General features: G+C 37.5%; 1 protein-coding gene across 4 annotated transcripts in view; it reads right to left on the bottom strand.

Moving 5' to 3' along the window:
- HBS1L (HBS1 like translational GTPase) overlaps positions 1-16,831 on the bottom strand; it is a 109,711-nt gene that overhangs the window by 44,129 nt on the left and 48,751 nt on the right. The window contains exon 2 of one of the 4 annotated variants that reach the window (XM_090039709.1): positions 11,586-11,680. The exons of the other annotated variants lie outside the window; for them this stretch is intronic. Coding sequence (XP_089895835.1) covers positions 11,586-11,680 — 95 coding nt within the window. The remainder of the gene's footprint in view (positions 1-11,585; positions 11,681-16,831) is intronic. 4 annotated transcript variants of the gene reach the window in all.

Consider the following 16,831-nt stretch of genomic DNA (forward strand, 5'->3'; position numbering starts at 1 on the left):
TGCATAGTCAGGTCCAACTAAGGTGTTGCCTTTTCTTGGCATGGACTGGGCTTAGGACAGGAATAATGCCAAGTTTAAAACTGAAGTGCTATTTTTTCTGTTGCTTTCTTTTTTTTTAAATCTGCAAGCAGCCGTATTGCATAGAGATTTGAAGAGGGGTTTCTGTAGAATTCATGAATAATATGATCATTAAATAGTAATCATCCAGTTGTGTGTGTGTGGAGGGAGACCCTTACATTTGTAAATAAGTGCAATTTTAAATATCTGTTAATATGTTTGTGACTATGCAAATAAGAACTACTTCTTTCTTTCTGATTTTTACTGTTTTGAGAGTAGTGTCTGCACCAGGGATTAGGCTGACACTAGTGTAGTGTGTTGTTGTAAGCTATTAGCAAAGCAAAGTAAATCCCTATTAGAAAACAGAGTTAACACTGGTACAGACTGCCTTGTTTTCATACTGGAGTAGGCACTTGCAACAGATCAAGAACTGAATTTGACAGACTGCACTGGGTTTATATCAGCCTGTGGGGTAACCTTATAGAAAATTGCAGAAAAATATTAATTTCCATCTAATTTCTATGATCTTTTACTGTTTGGGGTGTATCACCAATTACATCCCTTCCTAGTGTCACAGCTCATTTTCACAATGCTATTTTTCTCCTGCCTCCTCATAATATTCTTAAATTTCAGGAAAGAAACTTTAACTCCAAAAGTATATTCTCAAATGCTCTGGCATCTGGGATACAATAATAATCTTAAATATGAACACTATATTCAAAATAGTGCCAAAAGCTATATATTTGACAAATATGTTGCAAAAACAATCAACACCAGGAATTTTATTTAACCACAAGCCAAACTAAAACAAAAAGATAAGACAGCGAGCAAAGTAATTCTACATCCTCCCGTGTTTTCCAGTTTGATCCACTGACGTTTTTCAACTGCTTCACTGAATAAGGAATACCTACAGTATTTTTTTAGGTTGCTGTCTGCTCAGAGGATATGAGACACTGGCAACACAGAATGATACATATCACCAAAAAAAGACTGAACTTATAAAATGGTTACTATCATAAATACAAACGTGGTGCTGTCTTTAGCTCCAAATAAATCATTGCATATTCAAGCCATACTGTCATAGGAATATTAGGATCAGATACAATGGACCAGAGTTTAGCCTGGGAAAGGAGATGGGTGCAGTATCAAGGAACCTATTTATGGCTCCTTCATTCTCCAAACAAGTTTTGTCCATAGACTCAGAACAGAGGTAGCAATGGATACAAACAAAAAAACTGCCTACATTTCATTAACACCAGCAGAGGAGTTATGCTTCAAAGTAATTCTGCACCAGACAGTTACACCATGAGACTGTAATTCTGCAGAATATCTAGACTAATATTTATAATTTAATTTTACTGGCATATGTAAGTTGCCACTATCTGCATTTACACATGTAAATACCCTCAAGGTTGTTAATAATACAGAACAGAACATCACTACAGATCCAGGGTATTTTTGAAAAGCCTTTAAGTGACTTAAAAGCTTGAATTCCATTTTCAAAATGGACTTCAATAGTTTAGCTCTTAAATCCAATAGGATTAAGTTGCATTTTCAAAGTTGACCCAGGAACCAAAATGCTTTCGAAAATACAAGCCAACTCTTTCCTCCTTTTATTTTACTTTTCCAAATGCTAAGCTTTCTTTTTTCTATTTTTAACAATTATATTTGTAAACTTAACCCTTAACAGACATCCACACTGACCACCTTAGAGCCTGAAGACCACTTTATTCACAGAACAGATGCAACAGCAGTGCAACCTTCCTCATATATTCAGTTTGTGTATCTCAATCCTGAACAGGAGAAAGATGCACCTATATAAACAGGAGTGTGATTCAATTTCAGTCCCCATTTAGTCCTTTGCCTTTCTGGTAAATTTACCAAATTCAGGAGCTGTTTTGAGGGACAGCTGTGCACTAAAAACTCAGTATCATATTAAAATAAAAGTTCTTCAGAATGATTTTTGCTAGGAAGAAAATATAGAGTTAAAGAGACTATTTTTTAAAATAAAGATATTTACTACGTTAATCCAGATTTTCACATTTCTGCTCGTAAACCCTCGTTGCTATGCAGAAATCATCTATGGAATTCATGAAGCTGTTGACTGAAATACATGCAAGAGGTATCTTCAATAAACCTATTTCTCAGTATACTTTCTTGTTTTGATTAATAGCAGGCATTTGTTCTTAAATACTCATTTATCCTACATAATTAGAAACTCTTACTATGTCACTCTTTAATATATTGCAATGAATCACACTGCTGTATATCCAGTCTAAATAATTCATACACTTACTTCTGCCCATACTTTTGATTTAAATTATCATCTCTTGATAATATTAGATATGATGTCAGACACAATGCAAACTAGAGCTTCTCACACAATTGTACAACACATTTCTACAGGACATGGTTTGATAATCTACAAAACAAAGCTTGAAAGAAATGATTTCATTGGATTTTTAGATTTTGAACACAAAGATAATAAGTCCAAAATATTAATTCATGTTTTAAAACACTTTTTCACAGTTTGGAAGGTGTGGCATCCATGCACACAAGTAAAAAAACACACAAAAGGCACTTTTCTACTGTCTTGGAGATAAGGCCCCTGTACTGCAAATGTAAAATTACGACACAAAGTACTTCAGCTACCTAACTCAAAGACCATAATAAGTCACAGTACAGAAAGGTGAATACAGCTTTCTGAGATTTGTTCAATTAGGTACGCACTCTTAAGTACAAAGTTGATACAGCAGAAAGTAGTTTGTGGGATGGTATTTTTCCAGACTTCTTGAGAAATACTAGTTCAAAAGGATGTGGCCTTTCTCCAGGAAGACACCCTTCCATAAGGAAAGTTGCCTAAAAGATAGAGACAGGCAAGACATTACCAATCTGAAACCAAGTAAACTATCTAACAGCCCAAAAAGCTATAGCCTGATTTCACTTTTATGTACAACAGACAAGTGTCTAGACAGTGCTCTGCTGACAAGACTTGACTCCTTTCTTTGAGGTAGCAATACCACCATGACACATACAGTTCCAGGCCAGAACAGAGTTGTGATCATACACATCATTCCATCATTTATCTTCACAGATTTTCAATGGAAATTAAAACTGCAGCAGCTCTTACAGGTTTGTCATTTACCTAGGATGTTACTTAGGAAAAAAGCCTCTGCTAAAGTTAATAAGTCTACTGCAGTTTCATGTGCATCTTAGAAGTCAGATGAGCAAAGTCTTCACAAGCTTCCACAAGGCTGGATTCTTACTGCTATCCCCTTTCATGCTACGTGATGAGTCTGCTATGTTATAAATTTTCCCCTACAAATGATTTATTAATAATAGATAAGCTCTGATGCTGAAAGAAGCAGAAGTTTGTCTCAAAGTTACAAAATTGACGTAGAAATATTTTCAATGTTGCTTTTAAAGCTGACTGCAGCCAAGTCAGCAGTATCAATGCTTCATTTAAGAAAACGAAAAAGCTGTCACTAGAAACATATTTCTGGGCTATAAGGATGGCCCACCTGAACCGTAACAGTGTTATCTTCATGCAATTCCTGATGGAAATCTCATGCATCACCAGCATATTAGTTACGCAAGCAAAAAAGTAAAGTCTCAATTTAGTCTGATTAAGAAGCTGGGGGATAAACAGTAGTGGTGTGCAAAGCTTCAGTTGCCTACTCGATTCAGAGAAGATTCGGCCCAATTCAGAGGCCAAATCACCAAATCCGAATTGAATCGGAACAAACAAAACCTCTGAATTGACTCAGAAAAAGATTTGGAGATTTGGAAGGCAGTTTTTCAGGGAAACAGAAAATGAGAAGATGGAGGAAAAAAATCAGGGGGGGAAAGACTGACATTTGTAGCTGGCCAGTGACTGACCTCTCCCTGATTCCCCTTCCAATCACAGTGCTCTGGAGGGACACAGAAACAGCATATAAGACTCTGTCTGCAGCCTTTCCGTCCCTTTTGTGAGCTGTTTTTGCCTGAGCACTGGGAAGGCCCCCTGTTACAGGCTACCATCCCTGCTGGTTTCATCCTGCTGTGCCTGAACACACAAAGTCACACGTCATAAGTTTTGCTTTCAGAAGCTTGAAGTACAGTTTCCCAGAACCCCCTGCACCTATCTCCTTGAAACTTAGCAGGCTTCATGCCCTCAGCAGGGGCTACCATCTCTATAATTTTCATCCAAATCAGCCAAAAAATGACAAAGTTATAGGTATTTCAGTTATTCCCCATTATAGTCTATGGCCAAATCGCTGAATCTCTCTGAATCAGCACCGAATCTTCCAAAGCCAGTTCTGCCAAATCGACTCAGGACAGTGATCCAAATTTCTGAACTGAATCACTGTCATCCGATTAGCCGAATCCGAAACAAATACTTCCCTATTCGCACAGGCCTAATAAGCAGGAGCTCCCATGAAAATTCAACAGTAACACAGGTTAAAACTATTCTGAATCCTGCGCATCTGAATGGGGAAGAAGGATGTATACGCATAAAGCAACTTAATGTTGTGTGTTTTATCTTTAACTTTGAAATGAAATTACTCGTCAGTGCTTATTAAAGACTTGCATTTGTTCCTCTGCTATAGACTTCTCTACCTAAGGTAAGCTAGCTTACCTTTATCTCTGTCTTACACAGGAAAAGTCAATGACATAAATGTTAATAGACAGACTTTTATCTTTTTACTGCGACACAAAGAACCTGCTCCAGGTATTATTTTAGTGACACGTTGATAAAATAGAGACTCTGAATTGTATCTGCATTAATAGTGGAATACTACTGATAATTATTAGGAAAATGACTAATAATATTTTGAAAGAGTAGCAGCACTCTAGTCTTTTTGGCATTTAAATTTTGTTATGTATATCTGTGATAATCACAGCCCACATCTACAGAATCTACAAAACTTTGGTCCAAAATACAAGATGCTCTTGAAAAAAAAAATCCAAGTCATTAAAATTGTGCAAGTCTTCCAACATGGACTGTTCATGAAATAATGGATGCAGTGATGTCAAGCGGAAACCTGTAAAAGCTCCCAAAAGATGATTGGCAGCAGTTCACTAAATTGAAGGTCTGCATTAGTATTATACAAATTTCAGTGCTGATATTGTTAAAACATTAAACTGAACTAATTAACATGTAACATATCTACTTTGTTCTCAAGCCTCATAATCTTCCATGAACCTTTCTACCTACTATAAGCCTCAACAGCTCTTTATCTAAATATAAAATAGAAATCCCCAGCTTCTCTTTGACAACTTACACAATACAATTACGCATTTTCCAATCAAAATTCTCTAATGCATGGAAAATATTTAAAAGGCAGGGAAATATAAAATTAAATCAAATTAAGTAGAAAAGATACTATATTAAATTGTGATAACTGTTATGCATTTCACTGTTAAATACAGAAATCAAATACACTTGATTTCATTTATTTGAAGCCCCAACAAAATTCCTGAGTGGTTGTACAGGAATGCTGCAGAAAGCAGTGGTCTTGCACACCACAGATCAAGCTCAGCATAGGGATTACACATGATTTTCCATGACAATTACTTGTTTTATATGGACATACATAATCCCAAATACATGCTTGGAAAGTTCCCTTTGGGCTTAATAATGCTTTATACTAGACAGTGATGGGTCTGGGAACAGAGTTCAATAGTTTTGAGTTTTCAGCCATGTGTTCGTTACTCTGTGCTTTGTGACTCATACCTGGAAGACCACCACCACATCCTTTTTAGCTTTTACAGTGTCCCAAATTTCCTAAACCATTGGCGAGTTTTGCTAAACTTCAATATTTGAAAATGTAGATTCTGCTGAAATGTTTCACAATGTCTTTCTCATTCTTCCAACATTTGAAGCCACATTTGACTATCAGAAAAAAAGTTACCAGCAGGTTTCTGCAACTGTGAAAAACAAGTAGCAAGTGCAAATGGAACAAATAAAATCTTGGTTTCATGCAAGTGCACAAAGTAGTAAAAGATATTGGAAAAGGCAGAACTTAAATTATACACAATATAAGCAAACTTTTCCAAAGTTGCCAAGAGGTACCAGCAACTTTTTAAGAAGTGTTAACACGAACAGCAAAAGTACAAACTGCCTCTAATTTCATACTATAAGTGTATCAATACAGACTACGGTTTTACAAGAAAAGCTGCTCTTCTCCAATTTTAACTTATGCAAACTCAAAACTTAGCCGTATTTAGAAAACAGATACAAAAATACACAAATGAAAAATATAATACTTGAAGTGTGCAGTTGCTGCATTTCAACATCTCAAAATTTAAACATAGTGCAAAATGAGACTGATATACCATGTCACATAACACAGAGATACAGCTATTCACAAGGTATTGTTGAAAACAATTCCCCAAATAAGAACTTTGTTTCTTTTTAAAAGAAGGTTATTTCCTAATTAGAAACCACAAGTAGGGGTTTTCCAGGTAACTTATGCTTGTATTACCTTCTCTGTGAAGTTTCAGTCAGTGAATATGTTTTGTTTTGTTTTTTTTTAATTTTTCAATGAATTAGGAGAGGACATTTTCACTGAAAACTGCTAAATATAAACCTGTTTTCTTGGGTCTGTCTGACTACAGGGATATTTAATTTCAATAGTTTCAAGGTTCTGATTCAAATAGTAATATACAGCAGGCCACTGAAAACAGATTCCTGTATATTGCTGATATTAGTCAATTATCTATAGCATGCAGTAGAGTAAGCAGCATCCAACCGGATTACACCATACCTGCGTTGCAATCATGGTTTAGTTTCAGTACAGTTTGTTTGTTTGTTTTTTTAACAATTCTTACTGTGCATTATTCTAGGCGAGGCTGGTAGTACACTTTAAGGTTGCCCTATACCACCTACTAGAAGACCCTACTTTTAATTGCTTGTAAATTTTAAAACTAGTGTTTCAGACTGAAAATTTCTACCCCGGGTATCTGCCTCAAATTGTTTTTTGTTTTGTTTTTGCAAGGAGGGTGGGAAAAGGTGTGCGCAGAATTTCAGCCCAGTCAGTTCAGCAATCTCCATGAATGATGCCAGAGAAAAATATATTTTACTAGCATTATACCATTCTTGAAAACTTTTTTCCTTGTTAAAAGATCCAAAAGGAAGTCGCTGTTTTCCTAAACTCAATACAATTTTTGTTCTTTGGGTGTAGTTTAAGACTTTAGAAAGTAGATTTATCAAAGACTATTCTTGGAGATACTTTACCCTGCAATTAAGTTTAGCTTTATTTGCAACTACAGTTCTGAGCAGCTGTGGACCAGGTTGGCATGAACTGAGAAGCAAGCACCAGAACAGTCATTCCTGTGCCCTCAATGACCCCTGTTCCACTGATGGGCCTATGAAGTCTAGAGGAGGAAGTTGCCTACTTGAATGCAAACAGAGAGAGGCTAAGACAAAGAAAGAGAGAGGGAGAGGGAGAGAACTGAAAAGGACTGTAAAATCAGATGAAAAGCAGAAGGATAGAACCAGGAAATTCAAATTAAAAAAAAAAAAAGGTAACAAAAGCACAGGGAAGACAACTCTGATGAAGACCTAGGGTATTAAAAAATAGATCTGGAAGGGGTCAGCCACTCCAAACCTTTTGGACAGAACAGGATATAAATGTAATGCATGCATACATAAAACTGAGAACAGTTGAGCAAGGAAACTGTGACAAGAGGAGGGGGACTGAAATTGGGACAGGGAGTCTACAGGAATGAAACTATGACTTCCTGGACCACAAAGTGACTTGGACTGGCCTATGGTGGCTGAGAAATGAAAACTATGACTCAACAAGTGAGAAAAACAGGACTGACATGAAGACCAGGAGTGGGAAAGACTGAAACATTATATTGGAAAAGAAAGGGCAGAATGAGTTGTAGTTATAGGGGAAAGGCCGAAAAGCCCCTTTGCAGTATACTCCCTTCCCACTAGCCTGGACTATAACCTGAATTCCAGTCTCACTACTCCTCTGTTGCCCGCAAGTGAGTCCAAAATCCACAGGCAAGGTGTGCATCTTACCCCCCTAGTTCTGATCCACAAAGAATAACAATTTACTACTGCTACATTTTGTTATTCCATCAGCAGAAGCAGCAGAGGCCAATAAGGTTGATCTAAAGGACTCAACAATGCTCATGATCCATTTGTGTCAACAGGATGCCATATAATATAATCTATATTTTTTTATTTTTAAAAAGAATATATTTAGGAAATTACCAATCAGAAATGTTTATAGTTAAGAGATTCAAGCACTGAAAGAACTGAACTAGGGCTGGATAAGAAATCTTAAATTTGCCTGCGTATTAAGATACAATCTTTAATTAATATGATTATATATAATTTTTCACACAGTAACCCTGCTTCATTCAATATGTAGCACGGACCCTAGAATGCCTTGAGATCCTTTCAGGGGTGCTGTGGAGTGCCATGAAATGTTTGCACACCTAACAGCAATAACATTATTCCAAATATAAATGCAGAGGTTTCACACTGGAATTCATAGTGCTAAAAACATCCTGGACTCTCTGAGTCCTTTGCAATGGAAGACTTGCTCTATTATTTGAAGTAAAAAAATGAGTAGAATTATGAGCTGGCATTTTTCAAGGGGCTGAAGAGTGAGCACCTTTGGTACAGAGAATGGATTATGCTCACATTGTGCTACCCCGTGCCTTAATTGCTGCAGTCTATTCAAATCCTTCAAATCCTTCTGGGGACAGAATTATTGATTCCTCAGGAGCTTTTCTCTAGTTCCCATCACCAGAGGCAGATCCAGGATTTTATGAAAAGAGCGTGCAGGAGTAATGATCAATGATGCAGGGATGGCTGTGCCCCCAACTCCCAGTTCCATCATACTCCCAACCAGGGACTGTGCCCCAGAAGCAGCAACAGGAACTTTTTAAAAAATCCATAAAAATGGGAGAATCCTGCCCCTGCTCTCAGCACTGGCACTCTTCCTCTTCATCCTCAACAGCAAAACCCCTCCCTACCTCTTCCCTCCCCCAGCTGTTGCTTTCTCTGCCTGTTCCGCAAGGGGAGGCAGAGGGTTCAGATCAGAGGAGACATGCTGCTGAGGAGGGATGCCTACAGCTGGGATGTTGGGGGATCCTTACTTTTTTAGGGACTGGGAAAAAAAACAAACAAACAACAACAACACTGGTTACTGCTCCCAATGCACATTGGGAAAAAGGGAGCATGTATCTGTACCAGCTCTCAATCTGCCTCTGCCCATCACTATCTCTAAGGACTCAAAAAAGATGTTTTTTTCCACATAACAAATTAAGGAGTCATCTTCCTCCGAAGTTTACAGATAGGAAACAAATGCACAAAGAAATTAATCAAAAGCATCCAATATTTTTGGATGTCCAATTTGAGACACCTGGGGTCTAATTCTTTTAGAAACTTTATAGTGGGTCCAGCACTTTTTTCTTCAAAGCAGTTTTTAATAATTTTAGATACAGCTACAAGCACTGAACACTCACATAAACCATAGCTTTGGGTCTTATGTAAAACAAGAAAATGAAGAAACCAAATTAGTGACCACCTGTATACAGAACATCCCTATAGCTGGAAGCTCTAAGTGAAGTAGATGACTTCTCATTCTCAGTTAATATAGTATATGGGAAAAAAGAAAGCAAGGAAGGTATAATGGTTGGTTCAAGAGTTCCAGGTTCGTAAAACCAACATTCTAGTGCTCAAGAACAAAGCCATTCCTTGGAAAGAGACAAACAAAGTGTGATTTTTTTTTTAAAAGCATCTCCCAGGCATGGCTGGTGAACTCAGACTGGTGGCATGTGAAGCGTCCAATGGGACCGAGGGGGGGAGTTGCAGCCAGCCAAGAGCACCGCCGGTAGCAGGGAGGCTGCAATCCCCACGGCTCCCAGCTAGCAGCAACCCCCCAGCCCCCTCATACTCCCGTGAGATGCTGCCCCACCAGTCCAAGTTCACCAGCTGCACCTGGCATCTCCATAGATATCCATTGTCTTATCTGGTATATGTGCTATGGAAAATCTTAAAGGTCTAGTAGTAATGTGCATCAATTAAAGAAAGTCATTTTTTCATTTGTCAGTTTTCAGACAAAAAAGTCCCACTGGTGTCCCAGGTGCCAAATCTCTGCAGTCAGTGGACAAAAGCTGATTTCTAACAGATTCAGACAGCAATAGAACTTCTTCTGTACTTATTGAAAGTTGTGATTTGTGGAGTACATACTTTTTCTATCCCATCTGGTAATAAACAATGGAGTCTTTTCTCCACCTGTAGCTACCTGCATTTTAAATCTCAATTCATGTTTATTGTAAGAAATCATTTGTGCACTAGACATGAACAGTACAGTTCTATAATAGGACACTACCACATCTGATTCTCCCACAGACATACAACCACGAGTCGTTAGTGGTGTTTTCTAATTCAACGAATTTTACTTAAATGACTGTGAGATGGCTTTCATTGAGATTTAGAAAAAGGTTAGCCTCACATTTCTGAAGTGTGACTTCCTGACCATAAATGGTCATGTAAAGAGCAGAGTCAGCACTATATGTAGGATCACCCTAAAAAGGTATATCCATTAACCAGTAACCCAAATTGAAAGGAATGTACATAGTCCATGCAAATCAATAGAATTTCTGTTAAGACTATGGTCCAAAATGAGTAAACTGAAAGTACAATGTGTACAAAGCAGGTACATTCTATTGCAATTAAATATAATCACATTTCCAAAAATAACACAGCAAGTAATTTGAAATTTGACATATAAATAACATTACAGAGCCAGAGGATGGTGCTATCAACCTGTGTGGTGATCAATTCATTTAAAAACGAAAATATTAGTTTTATGGATATAAACTACTTGAGTGAGTATATTACAGTAGAACCTAAATGTGCAAAAGTGCTATCAAAAAGTAAGAGCTTTCCTGATCCAATCATTGAACCTACTTGCCAAGATCACTTTCAGCAGGGTCATAACAAAGGAAAATCAAATTACTATAATAAATTTAAAATGTAAGGGTAGATAACTAAAAAAGCATAGGAAAAAGGCTGTTCAATAAATAACAGAAAAATTCCCCAAACCTGTTGTTCAACACTTATTTAATAAAAATCCCCAGAAATGTAACAAGGAAGTGGCATTTCAAACTGGTAAAAGTGCAAATAGTTACTAGAATTATTTGATAATATCCCAAAGACATAAAGCAAAAATAAATATTCAGTATAAAACTGACTCAAAACCTACAAGTCCATAAAAACTAGGTTTGCTGACTCCTAATCTGGGGATAGCCATCAGCATACATCAAACAGTTTAAACCATACCTCAACTCTTTAAGATCCTTTGAAGTCACAAATCTTCAACTCTGTTTATCCGTCAACATGCATTCTACCAGTGATATTACAACCACCCTGGACCCTGACTGGATCATAGAGCTGGCCAGTCTGGGGGAGAAGCGAGTAATATTTTCTCAATGTAAGGTACAGCTTTGTATGATTTTTAACCCTCTCCAATTTACTTCGCAAAACCAGCACCCCCATGTAAGAAAGTTGCACTTACCTGATCCTCCTCCACATTCCTTCCATAATTCAAAGGGTGTCAGTAGAGGTTGCAATACCACAGCATAATGCATGCCGAGAGTAGAAGATTTGTGACTTTGCAGGACCAAAATAAAAAAAAAAACCTAATTATAAACTGAAAATCCTTCAGCATACTGAAATATACTGTACTTTCAAGCCATATAAAACATTTTTGCAAAGACATGTAGGAAGCTAATAATCGAAGTCAATGAGTACAAATACTAGGGTTCAAAACAGCGCTATTGGCTGTACTGCATATTCTTACCTTACGTAAGTTTAAAAAGTAGCATATCAAGATAGATATCAAACCAAAAATAACCACAGGGACAATGCACATGTGCAGTGCAGCATTAGTTTTTGCATTTTGAGTCTGTAATTTGAATTATACAATTTGAACGAAAAAAGACGTTTTCTCCTATTTAGCTGCTTGGGTATTTTTCTTAAAAAACAGTTGCTTAGCTTTCAGATTTTACAAAAAGCCAACAACATTCTGGAATTTGAAAACTTTAGTGAAAATAGTTTCAATACTGAGCATGAGAGGAAACAGAGGTAAGCATAAGGATTTCGTTGGCAAAAAAAACTGAACCTGTAGAAAGGCTAGTTTGCCATCGGGAATAGGGATAACCAGAATTCCACATCAGGACAAAATTCATGTTCATAATTTTTCCATATTATCAAGAAACATGAACCTTCCCCCTTACTGAGCTGTACGAAACCTAGGTTTGAATCCCTGTTGCTTTAAAACAGGGACTCTAACTTGTGTCTTCTACATATCAGTGAAGGCCCCGACACCGGGCTACTGGTTAATCTTGGGTTTCTGTCTCTCCCAACCAGCTCCACCCTGAAGTATGGTAAGAGGAGTAAAAGTAGTACACAGCCAAGGATGGTACCCCAAGTGGAGGGTCATATCACAAAATGCAAAATAGTAATTACAGAAATAGGAACAGAACTGTATAAAGAGAGAATGAAAAACAGATTAGCCTATTGCAACGTATTGTATGTAGCATCCTACCTTCACATGGGAGTTGATCATAGGAGGGCATGACTGCAGTACTCCAGAGTCTGCACTGACTCCCAATAACTTTCCAGGCCCAATTCACGGTACTGGTTTTCATCCATAAGGAATTAGATGATGTGGCCCCTATGCAACTAAACATCTATCTTCTTCCTAATGTCCTATTAATAGCCCCAAGATGAGCTGAGAACAACCTTCTACCAGTACCATCAGTATATCACAGCTACTTGGCAAAAACACTTGGGAGCTTATTCTCAACAGTCGCTCCTCAGCTTTCTAACTCCCTCCTCATTGAGGTATGCCAGAGCCTGAGCTTGCACATCTTCCAGAAATGTTATAAGACCTTATTTAGGCAGGTATTTAGCAAGCCAGGCTAGGCTGGGATCCTGGGTGACTGGTGCCTCCTGACTCTGAGAGGGAACCCACAGAAGCCAGCTTCACTGCGGGGCTGGCGACCAGCCGCAGAAGCCAATGGCGGTGGGGACGGCCCTTTCAGGGTGGCACGTGCCCCACCCCCACCAGTTGCCTATGGCTAGGATATTGTTTAAGGAGCTTTTGTTTGTTATTTTATTCTATTTGCTTTTTATGTGTCATTTCTGCCTCTTACCAGAAGCTGGCTTGAGTTTTTGTTGGGAAGGTCAAAGCAAAAATCTAACAAATAAATAAATGTTTACAGCTCTATAGATGAAAGTGCTACAACGATGAAAACTACACTCAGATAATTTTTTTTAAAGAAGGAGAAAGTGAACATCAGCCCAAAGCCACTTAGAACAAGGTAAAAAGCACCTTAGCTTCTATAGCTAAAGAAAATCCAAACTGAAATCTGTCAAAAAATACACTGTATGAGAATTGACTAGAAAAATCAGACAAGGTTTTCTTCCCAAGCATTTGGTTGCTAAATGCAAAGTTAAATGTGAAGTGGTTAATGTGCATATTTATGGCCATGGGATGATTTCAGATCATTCTGGCAAACTTTATTGGAGGAAAAAAATAAATAAATTAACAATGGGTGGTAGTCATGAAAATGGAAAAAAAAAGGATGGAAAGGCAGATGAAATGTAGGAGAGAAAAAAGTGAAACACAATGACAGTTTCTTAAAGGTCATCTACTTTACAAAAACTACCATGATGTAAGCGGGACCTCTCATTCAAACATAAATGTAGCATAAAAAAGATCTTAATGAGCTAGATGGCAGGAAACTACCAAGATGACAAAGGAAGAGCAAAAGAAAAGAGACTTTAGTATTTTACAACACCTACAAGTATGCTTCCCAAGTTATGAGGGAAGTGCAGAGTTATTCAAAATAGATGCAATATGCTCACAATTTAGGGCAGTTCAATGAAAAGAACAAAATAAATTTCTTGCACGTGGCCTCAAACACACAAAATGAGCAGAAAGCATGAAAATGAATATAAAAATAAGGTTCAATATTTCTTCTTTCAAAGAATAGTTATGCAATCTGTACAAAGACTTTTATGCATGCTTATAAGTTTTTTTTCCAATTAATGTTCTGTTTCTATGAGCTAGTAATTTAACCATTGTGACTAAATTTCTGTGAAACTTCTTGCAAAAGTTACATCCTGATATTTGATCAGCTACAGAAACATAACTTGAACCTAGTTTTGAACCTAGCACTTTATACAGATAAACAATTCCTCATAACTCCAAGGTAGACAAGTGGGTATTTGCATATTATGTCATCTCTTTTTAGACTGGGTACCACAGAGATGGCAGCCACATAAGAACAAAAACAAAATAAAAGTACATGAAACAAGTATTTTATCAAAGAATGCACATGGAGCATGACTGGAGGCTAGGATTAAACCTCCCAGCCTCCAGCTGTTCTGGCCCACCAGTTTGGTTCCAAACCCACTTTGGCTGTTTCAATAGCAAAATATTTTGGAACCAATTTAAAAACATATAAATGTGCATATTACATGCATACCCACATACCTTTTTAAACAAAAATTAACCTTTCCAAATTGGGGTGCACGTCTTAAGCGACCCAAGGAATAAAGGCTGTTCAGTAAATTGGGGTGCATGTCTTTATCTGCTCGCAACAATTCTTGTACTATTGCCGTGCCAGAATTGAGATGTGGTGGTGTTGAAATGGCTACAGGGGCCTGGGCTCAGCTGCCAGCCACATGAAGTAGAGGCACAGTCCACTCCTCTACATCACTCACCCTCTCTCTGCAGCTCTACCCTAAATTGTTACCACTCTGACAGCCACTGCCAAACTGGCAGCAGCTTCTGGCTGAGCATCCAAAAGCTGCTGACAATTCAGCAGTGGCTCCAAGAGTTAAACCTCTAGTTTTTGGCCAAGCAGCAAAGGGAAGGGGAATGATGTTTCTGTCCCTGCTCTGTGCACTGAGCATTCAACCACAGTGAGCCCATCCTAGGGCAGGCAAGACTGGGAAAAATATTATTTTTTGTTGTCTCTTCCCCGAATAAGGTGCATGGTCTTTCTTCAGGGGGAAAGAAGCACAGGATATGCAAACAGAAGTGAAAATTAACATTATTAAATTGAACAGTTAAAAATGTATTTCATATCTCTAATTCTACACACGTGCCTTGCAAAGTATCAAAGAAATTTAAAATACTTAAATACAGTTAGATATTTAGCATTCTTAGTCTTCAAGAAAGAAACGATATTATAGTAAGAAAGGGCAAACAAGGGAAATGAAGGAAAATTAAAGATGCATTGTTCTCCTTTACACATGTAAATTAGGTCAAGTTAAACATTTCACACAAAATCTGTTCAAAATGAAATTTGCTGAGAATACATACACCTTTTATAGTAGTTTTACTAGAATTAAGCCTAAAATACAAACAGATATACAACTACACAATCTAAAAATCATGCTTAGCTAATTATTTGTTAACCGAACAATACTGCTATATTTAAAATGATCAGATACAAGATTTCATCCATACACAAAACGTTTTTTCCACTAATTGTTTTGTGATAGATTTAAGTATCAGATGCAGTGTTCTATCCCATGAAACCCAAGTCTTTGGACACTGTCCACTATAAACCCCATTTTTCAATAATTTATTGCTTAATTGTAAGAACTTTCACTACTTCATACTCAATTGTATCTATGCAATTACAAATTTAAAAAAAATATGAATGAGGAAAAAAAATTTAAACACTTATTATTTATGTAACTGAACAAAAGGCTTGACACTGAAATTTTGCTAATTGATATCCATCACCTAGTCCAATTTATTTGGGCACATTTGACTCCAAAATATGGTCATGATATATCTAAAATACTTTCTCAGTCATGTTTATTATACAGTCCATCAACTTACGTATTTTGCAGAGATGTCCAACTCCAATAAATAACCATTGCATAAGTATAGTATTTGTTTAATGATTTATATGCCTTATGCTAATATGTTTATGCTAAAAATGTTATGTCAACATGTATTTATTTACATGATGAATTCAAAATCCTTTGATTTGTTTGTAATTTGTCATTTATAGTGCTGTATTCTACACTAGCTTTGGTTTTCAAAAATGTTTAAATGTGCAATAGTTCCAAGTCCCACGCTGGTAACAGAAAACATTCCTAAATATGAAATGTCAAAAGCACTAAATTCTCACACATTCACAATGCAATAATCAAATATTGCAAACTGCTTCAGAAATATAGACACGGTAAGGAAGAAAAGGAGCATTTGCCCCAACTGCTCCGTGATCTACTAAAAGGCAGCCAGTAATTTACCATGGGCACATACAGATGTTCAGGGGAGGAGGACAAGGGAAAGGGGGAAGATTAGATCATGTTAAAAATGGCCACCTGATTTAACTTAGTTCACCCAGGTGTGGACCTTACACTTAGATCCCATGTTAGGTCCATCTAAGTGTGAACTGTACAAAAGTTCCAGGAAAGTTAGATTGGTTAAAAAAAAAAAAAAAACCAAAAAAAACTTTTTTTTTTAAAATGGCTGACTGGATCCAAGTTGACTCAACCTCAGAGGTAATTTAACTTGGATCAGGTTGGCTATTTTTAGACTAATCCAGTTTTCCTGAACTACACAGCCCCAGGGCTGGGAAAGCTCAGCCACTGGCCCCAGCCTCAGGGGCCCTGGGCCAAGGCTGTGCTTTTCCTACCGCCGCCCTGGCACTGGGCTACTTTTAGCCCCCCAACTCCTTGACCCCCCTCCTCCCCGCAGACCAGCCAGTCCTGCCGTGCCCCAAACCC

Source organism: Crocodylus siamensis, chromosome 1 (assembly GCF_052110815.1).
Source record: "Crocodylus siamensis isolate JL-2025a chromosome 1, ASM5211081v1, whole genome shotgun sequence".
Classification (NCBI taxonomy): Eukaryota; Metazoa; Chordata; order Crocodylia; family Crocodylidae; genus Crocodylus; species Crocodylus siamensis.